This window comes from Geotrypetes seraphini, chromosome 14 (assembly GCF_902459505.1).
Source record: "Geotrypetes seraphini chromosome 14, aGeoSer1.1, whole genome shotgun sequence".
Classification (NCBI taxonomy): domain Eukaryota; kingdom Metazoa; phylum Chordata; class Amphibia; order Gymnophiona; family Dermophiidae; genus Geotrypetes; species Geotrypetes seraphini.
Window position 1 is genome coordinate 57,530,234 of NC_047097.1, and position 14,032 is coordinate 57,544,265.

General features: G+C 44.3%; 1 protein-coding gene across 1 annotated transcript in view; it reads left to right on the top strand.

Annotated features, from left to right (window-relative positions):
- The window catches only part of ETFA (electron transfer flavoprotein subunit alpha), a 79,015-nt gene that overhangs the window by 18,198 nt on the left and 46,785 nt on the right, over positions 1-14,032 (top strand). The window contains exons 3-5 of the mRNA XM_033920820.1: positions 472-553; positions 681-763; positions 3,185-3,284. Coding sequence (XP_033776711.1) covers positions 472-553; positions 681-763; positions 3,185-3,284 — 265 coding nt within the window. The remainder of the gene's footprint in view (positions 1-471; positions 554-680; positions 764-3,184; positions 3,285-14,032) is intronic.

Consider the following 14,032-nt stretch of genomic DNA (forward strand, 5'->3'; position numbering starts at 1 on the left):
AAAAGTACTAAATGACCCCTATAAACCCAAACATTTTTGACTTTAATTTTGTACATTTAGCAGATCAGTGGCAAGTGTCTTGGGCATGGAGCATCATTTTCTAATCTAGTTTTAACCATCAGAATGTAAAGCTACAGACGACATCTCCCTGGTCAGATATGCAGTAGTTCAGTTTGATTGCAGTAAAGTGGATTATTGCTAACCTAACCCATTAACAAGAGGCTTATAAAATCTGTTTTCCTCTGATCTCATAGTTTTTAAGATTGAATTGGAGACGCCTATGAGTCCTTATTGTTTTCTGTGTTCTGCTGACCATTCTGAACACTGAGGAATACAACTCCATTTAAAGGACCATTGTTTATTTTACTTGAGGCATTTTTGTTTGAAGTATCCCCCCCCCCCAGGTCAAAAGCTTCCATGAATTTGGATTGTATACTTTACTGCACTAAATGAGATCATGTCTAATTGCAGGTAGCAGGCGAGCTATGCAAGGTGCAGGGCGTGGCCAAGATTTTTGTGGCTCAGCATGAGGCATACAAAGGATTCTTACCAGGTGAGTGTGCCTTCATCCCACATTCTCTTCATTGACAACAACATGCACAGATAATGATAACGGAGTAGCAAAGTGCCCATGTTAATCTGAGATGTTATAAAGTTTGACAAATATGTTCTATTCTCAGAGGAGCTGACTCCATTGATTTTGGCAACTCAGAAGCAGTTCCGTTTTACACACATCTGTGCTGGAGCATCTGCCTTTGGGAAGGTGAGAAGATGACTAAAATGCAGAAAAATCTGTTGCTGTTACTTAGGAGGTTAAGAGCCCATTACAAATTCCTGATTACCAGCCAAAAATACATAATAATCTCTTTGGAGAATTCTGTTCTGCAGTGGTTTCTGAGGTTTTACAACAGTCACTGGGTGCCAGTGCTAATATCTTTTGCTATATAGAGGAAATTTTAGGCAGCTACTCAAATTTATTTTAGGCTTAATTTAAAATGTCTTTTCTACAGACAGATACGTTTCCATTGTGGATTATTTGCAGTTAAATATTTTTGACCTGCTGGCTAGACCATAATATGGTTAAGGTCAATTTCTATTTGATATACTGCCTATATACAAAATATCTTAAGCTGTTTACAATAAAATATTTAAAATATTAAAATAAGAGGTGGGGGGAAATGTGTGTGTGTCAAGAACAAACAAAACCAATAAAAAAAGATAAGGAGACAAGGAAAAATGAAATAAGAAAGGATTCAGTTTATATAAGGGAAAATTCTGGGGAGGGAGTATATGTCACTCATTCTCTCTGCAGAGACCAGTGAAAAGAAGGTGGCAGCAGAAATTTAAAAAGCTTTAAGGGAAGATTTGAATTGAATAATCAACAACTCCAGTCTAATGTAAAACAGGAGGGAATTCCACAGGGTAGGAGCTGAAGCACTAAAACAGGGGTGACTAATGCCTTCTCGGTGCAATAAGTTGGAACAACCAGCAAGTGTTGATTTAGAAAAGCAAAGTGGTCAGTGAGGTATAGGGAATGAGAATACTGGTCAAGAACACGGATGTCCTGAAGACTAGATCTGGTGATCCAAAACAAGGACTTTACAGAGAATTATGTAAGAGATAGGAAGTTAATGCTCAGACTGTAGAAGGAGGTTGATTTGATAAAATTTTTAGTGGCCATAAAGTAATTTTATCTCTGTATTAGCTGTAACCTATGAGTTAAGGAGTTAGGTTAGGAAGACCAAGTAGCAGGGTGTTGCAATAGTTGTGTTTGGAAATAACTTAATTCAGGAGCAATATGCGGAGGGATGGAAGCTCAGGTTTCGGCTTAATGATCTGATCTGGTGCAGGGTAAAGAAACAGACAGAAACAATCTGAGAAATATGAGCATGGAAGGAGAGATGTTGGTCAACTCTTCATAGGCTTCAAATATTGTTTAGTTAAGTACTCATGAAATACACATGAAGTTAGCTGAATCACGGGCAGAATGGCTGATGTGAAACTAGTCACTGAAGCTTCTGAAGATTATATCCTGCATGAAGATTGTAGCTGTGCTGTTCATAATTACACATTGAGTATTGAGAACATGTACAAAGTTTCAGAAGATAGGAGCATTCAAAGTCCTAGGATAAGAGTTCAGTGTGCCCCCCAAAAAAAAATTTGAGAAGACCATTACAAAAAAGGTCACTGAACACATGCAGATAAAGCCAGATCATGAGGACAAATACGGCTTAATCCTTTTCAGCAATTCAAGCCTCCTGCTTCTGTTGAATCCAAGTCTAAACTGTAGATTGTTTAATTCTCTGGCCTGATTGTTACTCTTCAGGCTGGCTGTACAAGGAAGTTGCAGGGCCAGTATTCATAGCTCCTGGAAGAGCATGTTCTAGTAGTGGTGGGGGGTTGCTGGCTGAGCTCAAGGTACATGTGTATTATACAGCACTATACTATTGCATGCTGCAATTTACCGCTGAAATGGTTCAGTGCAAATTACAACAAGATCAACCAAATTGGAAACAAAGAATATGTTGGAATTCCAGAATTAGTCCTTAAAATATTTGTTAAACTAGTATGTGTTTAGTTGTCTTCTATACCCCAAATGGTTTGTCTCCAGTTTGATAACCATTGGCAGAGTATTCCAAATTAAAGCTACCTGGAAGGAAAATAAGAGATTATGATTTTGCTTATATTGCAATTGTATCACAGTAGGGAAAGAAACTTAGCAGATGTTTTGAATGTAAGTGGATAAAAACCTCATCATAGATAGATTAGAAAAGCTGTACCATGAATAGCACTAAATACTAAGGTACAGAGCTTAAATGTTACAACTTGTGAAGTCTCTAGATTTCAGAAGGACTTGTAGTCTGGGTTCTACCCAAGACCTAGCATTATGTGGACTGGTCTAGATAAAGGGTAAAGGAGGGTTTAAAATGTAGGGAAAAGATGAACCCTGAGAATGAAGGCTCATGTTAAAGCTACCTAGTAGAGGCAGTCTGATCTTGAAGCCATAAGACTTAGAGGAAATTGCCAGGCCAACCCCTAAAAAGCATCAGTGTGTTTATAGAATTGTGAAGTACTTATTATTAACACATAGCAACTGGATAAAATTTTCTAGCAACTTTAGTGAAACTACTCTTTTTCATGGTCTATTAATAGTACCTTCATAACTGATTTGTCAATATTTCAGAGTCTTCTGCCAAGAGTAGCTGCTAAACTTGATGTTGCCCCTGTCTCTGATATCATTGAAATCAAGTCTTCTGACACTTTTGTGAGGACTATTTATGCAGGTGAGTTTATAGCTTGTCTCTGCTCATGTTTATTTCAACATGAAAGGCCTCTTTATTCTTGTTAGTGAAGTGTAAGTTCTTTTTTTTTTTTTTTCCCAGAAATTAGAATCATGCAGACAGATGCACATGTTATTCTAAAGTTGGTTCACAAGATTATTTTGCATTACTAGTCTTCTGTTCCAGCAAGCCCCTCCAAAATGCAACATGTTATCCAGTGTTAATATACAGTAGTAATTATCCCAGGTGGGATCTTATTTGCTCTAACATGGCCAGGAATTGTTACTAAGCAACCTTTTGGCAAAGTTGCTAGTCAGTGCCTAAACATTCTAAATTAGATTCTAGTGCAATGTGTCTAGTGGTCCTCAAAGCTAGGGTCTTGTATCTGAACTAGCAAATTGCTTGCAGAAAACTGCCAATCATGTTTTCCAACTCTACCTCCTTCTCAGGGAGCTGCTCTTGTTCCTGTCCCCTCAGTTTGTTTTCTGCAAGCAAGTTGCTCAGAAGTGTTTTTGATCTGCTCTGCATTTTTATTATTTTTGGGTGTTTTTGCTCAGTGTTCGTTGGAGGCTTGTTGCCCGTAGGATCCCATTTGATGGAACCTCTGTCTTGGAGAAGACACAAACTCACACAGTTGAAATCTGCTGCTAGCAGGATCAGCCCATAGGGGACACATAGCTAGCCAGCCTGCTGGAATTTTTTTGAGCTCAGAGCTCATCCCCTGCTTAGCTGCTCGCATCCCTGATTTAATCAGGAGATTGAGCAAAGGCTATATGGGCTCCTTCCTGGCTCAGCTGGGACTAACATTGAGCTGATTGCATGGTTTCCCCCCACATACACACTTTCGTGGCAGGGTTCAAGGTTCATTCTGACCTCAGTCCGACCTGGCAGCCAGAAGACCAGGTTTGTCCAGTGAATCTGTGAGGAAGATTTCTTCTCCCTATGATTCAAGCTCAAAACCTAAGCTGAAGCAGGCAGGTACCATATGACTTCTAGCTTTTCCCCAAACTGAAAATGCTCCTGAGAGGGACCAGATTTCAGTCAAGAGAAGACATCGTGCAGAATGCGATGGACTAGTTGCGAGCAATCTCAAAAGAGGCATTCAGCGCTGCTACTGACAGTTGGAAGAAGTATGTGGTATTCCAAGGGGACTACTTTGAAGGAGATTAGTATAAGATTGTTGTGTCTGAATACGAGTATTTTTTATGAATAAAGGTCTGATACTTTTTGAACAGCCCTCGTAATGCACAATGAGTAAGGCTATTGAAGCCCATGGGGAAAATCGGGGGGTGGGGGTGGGGGGGGTCTTTTTTTTTTTTTTGTAAATCTTTATTCATTTTCATATCTTACAACAAGTGTATAATAATCAATCAGAAAAATTTTTAAACAAATCACTTGACAATCTTACTTATAAACATTAAAATATAAAATAATCCCTTCCCACCCCCCATCTATTAATAATAATTCAATTAGCAATTATCATATTTCCCAATCCCACCCCACCTATATCTTATATAAAACAAGGTGTTTAAGGTGTCTGATCATTAGAATATGTAATCAATGGCCCCCAAATCTTTTTAAAATTGTGATAATTTCCTTGCTGTATAGCAAGCACCCTCTCCATTTTATAAATATGGCATATTGAATTCCACCAAAAGGTATTAAGTTTAATATAATCTTTCCAGTTTCCAGTAATATGTTGAATGGCAACCCCGGTCAATATTAATAAAAGTTTATTATTATTTGCTGAAATTGGGCTCTTAAATCTCATAGATGTACCAAATAATATAGTATCATATGAAAGGGCAACATGATTTTCTAACAATGTATTAATTTGGCCCCAAATTAACTTCCAAAAGGCATTTATATAGGGACAGAAAAAAATTAAATGATCTAAAGTCCCAGCTTCTAAACTACAATGGCAGCATCTATTGGACCTAGAGCTATCCAACTTCTGTAAACGAACTGGGGTCCAAAAAGCTCTATGCAACAAAAAGAACCAGGTCTGCCTCATAGATGCTGACCTTGTAGTTTTTATTCTCCAAGACCAAAATCGTGGCCATTGAGAGGCAGAAATTTGGTGCCCAATCTCAATGCTCCAAATAGCCCTAAGACCAGTTTTTCGTTTTTTTATTCAAATACCCATACAACAATTTGTACCACTGTGCGGCTTGGTGACCCAAGAAATCCGCCTGAAAGCACAGGAATTCCAAACTATACTGAGAGTTAAGAACTTTCCATTCAGGGAACCCCTCCTGAATAGCCTGCTTCAATTGCAACCACTTAAAATTTTGTGATTTATTTAAACCGTATTTATGTTGTCTCTTAAAGTTGAATTTGAGGGTTTCTAACCCCAGAGCTCAGGTCCCTCTCCTCTAAAACCCCTTTCCCTTTGATTTCTTTTTCTTCAGGGAGGTCTCCATGGGCTGTTTTTGGTGCGATTTTTCTGGCGGTGGCCATCTTGGACTTTAAACAAACTTTTTTTCCTCCTTCTGCCTCAAAACCTCTCAATTTTGCTCAAAATTGACAGGGATGGATTCCTCGGGCCTTTTTACCCCTATATCATGCCAGGTTTGCGCTGGATGGCCGGCTGACTTTCTCAGTCAGCAGATTCTCAACCTGGGATAATGGTCTCTGTCTCCATAGGCATTTAACACCATAGTCAAAAACAAAGGGAATCCACCAGTTGAGTCCACAGGTAGCAGGAGAAACTGAAAAACAAGAGAAACTGGCCACAATGATCTTGACGAAATAGTTTATTTGAAATCTTCACAGATATAAATGATGCAGACAAATAACAAATCTGTGTAACACACAGAGAAAATATAGTATGGACTCTACAAGATCCGTGTTTCGGTCATAAAAGACCTTCATCTAGGTTCTGATCCTATATTGCCACTAAAATTATGGTATGCAGAAAAGCTTCTGGGGAACTGTGTGATTGTACAAGAAAAACCACTAGCATGGGTAGCACCGTGCTGCTGTGCTGGGGGACCTCTGCAGATGGATCTGATGGCCTTGGCAGTAAATACCAAGACGTCTCAATTTTACAGCCAAAGATCCAAGCTTGGAAGCGAGAGATTGGATGCATTAGTCCAACTGTGCACAGAGAATGAGCCATTGCCCAAGCTCAGTTGAGACATTTACAGCAGGGTTTCTCAACCTGCGGTACGCGGACCCCAGGAGGTACGCGGACCACCTATTGAGGGTATGCAGTCTGACCGCTGACCGCCCACTGCCTGTCACTGCCTGCTGCATTTAATTATCTCCCCCGCTGCTGCCGCAACTCCAAAAGGGCCAGGTGCATGCAGCAATTGCATGCCGCCGGCCCATAAGCCTTCCCCTGATGTCAATTCTGATGTCAGAGAGAAGGTCTGGGCCAGCCAATCACTGCACGCGCCTGGCCCTTTTGGAGTTGCGGCATCAGGGGGGGGAGGAGGTGGTTGGTTATTAAATGCAGCGGGCGGCGGGGGAGGAGAAATCAGCGGCGGGGCAGCTTGGGGGCAGGCTTCGGCGTGGCTTCAGGTGAGAGACGGGGCACTAACTTGGGACATAGATGGAAGGGAGGGAGGAAATAGAAAGGGACAATTGTTGGGCCTGAGTAAAGAAAGAAAGAAATATTGGATGCACGGTCAGAAGGAAGTGCAACCAGAGACTCATGAAATGACCAGATAACAAAGGTAGGAAAAATGATTTTATTTTCAATTTAGTGATCAAAATGTGTCGGTTTTGAGAATTTACATCTGCTGTCTATATTTTGTACTATATTTATCTATTTTTTCTATAGTTGTTACTGAGGTGGCATTGCATATTTTAAAGTCATCTGTCTTGACATCTTTGAAACCCCCCCGGAATATAAATGATAATTAACATTTTCTCTGCATACGGTGTTCTTTGTGGGGGGGGGGAGTTATTTTGTGGTTACCATTATGTATTAATAAGATTATATTGTGTGTATATGAAAAATGGATGGAAGAAATTGCATTACAATTAGTATTATTATGTGGGTGGAGTCGGGCAGAGTTTGAGCGGGGTTGGGGTGGAGTTTGGCCGGGGGTACTCGGTTGGTATTTGTTAGGCTTAGGGGGGGTACTTGGCTTGAAAAGGTTGAGAAATACTGATTTACAGGATTACACTCTATCCCAGCTTGGTAGTCCTAATGGCACCCAATTTGACCTCTCAGATCATGGTATGCGGACTAGTTCGTCTCCAGAGGGAAGAAGGCCTCAGACTTCTGGTCCAAGTGGATCTTCTCACTCAGGGACTGGTCCTATCGAGAATCCGGAACACTTTGGGCTTATGGCATGTCTTTTGAGCAGGTGGCCCTGACAAGCAAAGGTTATTTGGATGTGGTCATTACCACATTGCTCATAGTGAAGAAACTGTCCACGGTGGCAGCCTATGCTAAGGCCTTGAAGTCCTCTCAGTGCTGGTGTTTGGTGAATGATGTAGAGCCCTGGCAAACTCTGATTTTGGTAGTCCTGGACTTTTTGCAGGAGAGACTTCAGAAGGGGTTTCAGTAGGTTTATTACAGTGCTACTTGATTGCTTTTGTACAAACTAAGGGGGCATGAGCAGCTTCCTGGGAAGGAGGTGAAGTTGGAAAACATGATTGAAAGTTTTCTGCAAGAAACTTGCTAGTTCAGATACAAGACCCTAGCGTTCAGGAGCACTAGTCACATCTACAAGAAAGATTATTACTGAGGTAAGAACCTAATCTTTCTTTCTTAAAAAATGTATACAATGGGTAGGTAGATAGATATGATATATATTTTTTGCTTTTAAACAAGCTAAGTTCTGGAATTCAATAATTTCTTTATGTTCCTGGTATTGCTGTAAGTTCAAGCGAAGGTCATCACTCCCCTAGTCTTTGGTTATTAGGAAGCAGAGTATGGCAAGCACTGCAAAGCTGAGTTGTCGCTCATTAGCTTTTCTTCCATTAAAATCCTCAGTCACTTGACGGTTGTAGAAGGTTTAAGTGCCTCATCTGCTGCCAGGCTGAAGTCTCATGATAATATCCACATGATTTTGCTGCTGCTGCTACCATGAAAGTTCAGTCTAGCAGTGGTAGGTGAGGCATTTTAGGTGCATTTCTGGCTGCTGGGGTATAGGGGTACAGAGGAGGCAGAGCCCAAGTAATGTAGGGGTCCTTAGTGCACAGGAAAAACGCATAAAAGAGCATGCTAAGGCAGAAAACCTGCAAAAAATGCCTTGAATAGTAGGAGCTGCTGAAAATATGTATACAATGGCGTTCTGAGAAGTTCCCTCTTCAATCTACTGCACTTGAAGCACAAGAGACCAACCAGGTGGAGGCCAAGGGAATTTCCTGTGTGGAGTGGGAAATATTAGGGAACCTCTCCCTACTATAGAGATTCGGGGGTAGTCAGGGCATCCCCTTCCAGCAGCCTTAGAGTGGAAGAAACCCAATTTGGCAAACCTGTAAGCACACTTCTGTCCCTCCACAACCCCCTCATACTCATTTTTACAATTTATGGCTGGTTCATATTTATATTTTATATAAACCTTTTGCTTGGAGAGCCTGGTTCCTTCATGTATTGCTCTTTCAGTCAGTAGAACAGAGGAGTGTGTAAGTTGCTTCAACAAATATCTGATGGCCTGAGGCCTTGGATGTGATGGCCCTTTAAGTACAACAGTATGGTCTCATCTCACTAGTATGAACTCATGCTGTTCTGGGCCATTCTAATTACAGAAAAATCTGTGCCTGGGGAATAGGAAATATCTTTAATGGGTGCAACTATAAGCTCAGCATTGTATTACACAGTGCTAGATGATGGGCAGCATTGCATTATTTCTAATCAACCACTGTCAAGTTGTGCACACACATTTCAAAGAAAACAAAACCACAGCCGCCTCTTTATAGTGTAGTAAAAACATTCACATCGCAAATAGTTATGTTTATTGATTATCTATTAAAGTATTTGGTCATAGTTCTATATTTTGTGGCTCTTTGCAGTTCCCTTATGCCTTTAAGACACAATTTTTGATTACTTCGAAATGCAGTCACATTGACATGTATACCTAACTCAGTTAATATAGTCATTCATAATGGCCATACAAAGAAATCTGTCAGTAGGAGCATTTGAAAAACATTGCCATAGGTATAGCTGTGGAGAGAACATTGTAAGATTGAGGGGTATTTTAGAAACTCTTTTTGCAATTTCTGTGTGGAATCCCAATATTTAAATGTGTACATCACAGTATGAAAACAAGTTTCAGGAAGCCTTATTGACACGTGGAAATCCACACTATATAGATTTCAAGCGGGCATGGTTTTAGAGGGACTAAAATTTATACATGTATGGGACAAAAGTTCTGTGCTGGCTTTTCACACCTATTCAACAATAGATGCCAACTGAATTTCAGTTGGCCCAGTTTAGTTTCGGTTTTTCTAATTTTTGGCTGAAAATGACCATGTGTTTTCTCTGAAAGCTGAAAATTTCTGCTTTGTCTTGTTTGTCATTATCCGTGATCCCTGCCACCCTCCCTTTGGATTATTTTACAATCTCTCTGGTGGTCTAGGAGTATAGTTTGGGGAGGAGCAATCGCCACTTATTCCTTCCCATTCCAATTTTGCTTTCAAAATGGTTGCAGTGAATAAAGCCTTCCTCCTGCTCTGACTATACCACCAGAGAGTAACAAGGATATATAGGAGAGGGGGGCTGGACTACTCTTCTGTATTATTTTAATTAATTAATTTTGGTACTGCAATTGCAAGTAATGCAATTATGATATTTTGCAGAATAGTTTGTGGGGGAAACAAGCTGATGCTGGACAGGCATCGATCGGCCTGTGTCCTGCAAAACACAAGTGAAGCTTTGGCAACTCCACTATTGTAGTTCACTTTATGTGCTGTGATTGAGGGTGTTGCCTAGCTTAGGGGAAGGGAAAGACATGATATGTGGTTTTAACCAAGACTCCAGCATGTTTGGCTGCCTATATGGTTGGCATAGTGGAGACTTGACAACCAGCATTTAAGCATGAGTGACTAGGGTCCACATAGACTGGTGGATTTGCAATGAGTCACCAACAACTAAATGTTCATTTTTTTATGCATTTACAAGAGTATGTGAAAGCAGTGGATGTCATAACCTGAGTAAGCATTGCATGCCCAACAAGCTTAGCTGTACCATGCAATTTCACACCCCCTAGCTCATTTGCATATTATATAATAGGATGCCAAAGATGCCTTTCTTTATCACTGTATGTATACGCATGTGAATAATGCATGCATTTGAGGCCTACCTGGCCAAAGCAAGGCCGGGTCAAATATGAAACAATGGCTGTTGTAGCAAAAAAGACGCTCTTTCAAGTGATATCCAAATTTTAAAAAAATGAACGATGTTCAGTTGAGATATTTACATCCCAAAAAAGGCCAAAATTTGAATAGAGCACTTATATATGTATTTATGTAATTATAACTTTGCATCTAATTGGCTGCAAAGATTCTTAATGCAAATCCTGTGTTCATGCCTGTACCATGACTGTTGGTACAGTTATAACTTGAACTGAAATACAGGTCAGCAGCAATGAGGAGTCAAAGTAGGTATTCAATTTCTTTTATAATATTTTTGTCTACTTTGCTGGCTCATTTAAAGGGTAAGTAAATTAATGTTGCATTCCAAACTTTGCACATTAACCCTTTCCTCTGTCCGCGGCGGTATGAGATCAGAGCTAATACTTCTGCGACCGGCAATAAAAAAGCTTAATGCAGCTTCATAAAAGGGGAGTAGGTTAGTAGTAGGGGTTGTATTCATTTGCAAAATTTCAGCTCTCTTGGAGGCTTTGTTGAGCTATAGTGGCTGGACAAAGTTGCCATTTTGTGTTATGCAAAACATAGTACTCCGAGAGTGACCTATATTCAACAGCCTCTAGGTCTGAAACCAATAAAGATCCAGCTGAAAAATTTTACATGGTTTCATTTGAGACTATAGGCAACATCCACACAAAATTGTAGTCAGTTTGGAGGAGATTGAGTGGGGATGATTTTTAATATTGGACCACTTTGACATGGAATGACTCATTGATCTTAGCCATCAGTTATACAAAATGAAAAAATAGTGCTATTTGTAAAATAAAAAGACCCTACACGGTCTGTGATTTGGCAATGAATTGCCTTCCTCAGGGGTCCTTAGCACAGTGGGCTGGAGGTTAAGCAGCCAATTGCATCATGGGATGTACCTTCAGAAGAATGATTAGAGGTTTCAGTCCTGAGGTTTTCAACCTGCTTTCTTTGCAAAGTGCTGGTTTCTGTTCTCTTAATCCTGGCTTGCACGGGTCTGCTTCTTTCCAAGGCTTCAGGTATGCTATAAGTTTGTGGCACAGAATGGAAGATACAACTCTGTGTTTGTGGGGGTGGAGAGGTGAATGCTCTTTGGGAGGATATTATGGTATGTTAGGCAGACTGGATGTACTATACAGGTCTTTTATCTGCTGTCTTTTACTATGTTACTATGAACTTAGTATTTACCTTGTACAGATGGAATGTGAGGGAATTGGTGCTAATTTATTGTACTATTTAGTAAGAGGAATTTATGGATACTTCAACCATCGAACAAACTTATCCATAACAATCCGATTGCTAGCATGACAAAGGGATTCAAATCCCCCCCAAAAAATTAACTGCTCAAAATTATTGCAAAAAATGGTGAAAAAAAGACCTGTTTAAAACCAGCAATAATAATACCGTATTTTCACGCATATAACGCGCGCGTTATACGCGTTTTTACCTACCGCGCATACCCCTCGCGCGTTATATGCGTGAGCGCGGTATACGAAAGTTTTAAAACATAGTTCCCAAACCGCCCGACGCCCGATTCACCCCCCCAGCAGGACCACTCGCACCCCCACCCCGAACGACCACTCGCACGCGCTCCCACCCGCACCCGCATCCACGATCGGAGCAAGAGGGAGCCCAAGCCCTCTTGCCCGGCCGACTCCCCGACGTCCTATACATCCCCCCCCCCCCCCGGCAGGACCACTCGCACCCCCACTCCGAAGGACCGCCGACTTCCCGACAATATCGGGCCAGAAGGGAGCCCAAACCCTCCTGGCCACGGCGACCCCCTAACCCCACCCCGCACTACATTACGGGCAGGAGGGATCCCAGGCCCTCCTGCCCTCGACGCAAACCCCCCTCCCCCCCAACGACCGTCCCCCCCCCAAGAACCTCCGACCGCCCCCCCAGCCGACCCGCGACCCCCCTGGCCGACCCCACGACCCCCCCACCCCCCTTCCCCGTACCTTTGGAAGTTGGCCGGACAGACGGGAGCCAAACCCGCCTGTCCGGCAGGCAGCCAACGAAGGAATGAGGCCGGATTGGCCCATCCGTCCTAAAGCTCCGCCTACTGGTGGGGCCTAAGGCGCGTGGGCCAATCAGAATAGGCCCTGGAGCCTTAGGTCCCACCTGGGGGCGCGGCCTGAGGCACATGGTCGGGTTGGGCCCATGTGCCTCAGGCCGCGCCCCCAGGTGGGACCTAAGGCTCCAGGGCCTATTCTGATTGGCCCACGCGCCTTAGGCCCCACCAGTAGGCGGAGCTTTAGGACGGATGGGCCAATCCGGCCTCATTCCTTCGTTGGCTGCCTGCCGGACAGGCGGGTTTGGCTCCCGTCTGTCCGGCCAACTACCAAAGGTACGGGGAAGGGGGGTGGGGGGGTCGTGGGGGTCGCCAGGGGGGTCGCGGGTCGGCTGGGGGGGCGATCGGAGGTTCTTGGGGGGGGCGGTCGTTGGGGGGGAGGGGGGTTTGCGTCGAGGGCAGGAGGGCCTGGGATCCCTCCTGCCCGTAATGTAGTGCGGGGTGGGGTTAGGGGGTCGCCGTGGCCAGGAGGGTTTGGGCTCCCTTCTGGCCCAACTACCAAAGGTACGGGGAAGGGGGGTGGGGGCGTCGTGGGGGTCGCCAGGGGGGTCGCGGGTCGGCTGGGGGGGCGGTCGGAGGTTCTTGGGGGGGGCGGTCGTTGGGGGGGAGGGGGGTTTGCGTCGAGGGCAGGAGGGCCTGGGATCCCTCCTGCCCGTAATGTAGTGCGGGGTGGGGGTAGGGGGTCGCCGTGGCCAGGAGGGTTTGGGCTCCCTCCTGGCCCGATATTGTCGGGGAGTCGGCGGTCCTTCGGGGTGGGGGTGCGAATGGTCCTGCCGGGGGGGGGGATGAATCGGACGTCGGGGGGGGGGGTGAACGGAGAGTCGGGACAGCGCACGGAGAGGCGGGGCAGTGCACGGAAGTCAGGGGGGTGAACGGAGAGTCGGGACAGCGCACGGAAAGTCAGGGCAGTGCATGGAAGTCAGGGGGGATGAACGGAGAGTCGGGACAGCGCACGGAGAGGCGGGGCAGTGCACGGAAGTCAGGGGGGGGTGAACGGAGAGTCGGGACAGCGCACGGAGAGGCGGGGCAGTGCACGGAAGTCAGGGGGGGTGAACGGAGAGTCGGGACAGCGCACGGAAAGTCAGGGCAGTGCACGGAAGTCAGGGGGGGGTGAACGGAGAGTCGGGACAGCGCACGGAGAGGCGGGGCAGTGCACGGAAGTCAGGGGGGGTGAACGGAGAGTCGGGACAGCGCACGGAGAGGCGGGGCAGTGCACGGAAGTCAGGGGGGGGTGAACGGAGAGTCGGGACAGCGCACGGAGAGGCGGGGCAGTGCACGGAAGTCAGGGGGGGTGAACGGAGAGTCGGGACAGCGCACGGAGAGGCGGGGCAGTGCACGGAAGTCAGGGGGGTGAACGGAGAGTCGGGCAGCATGCGCG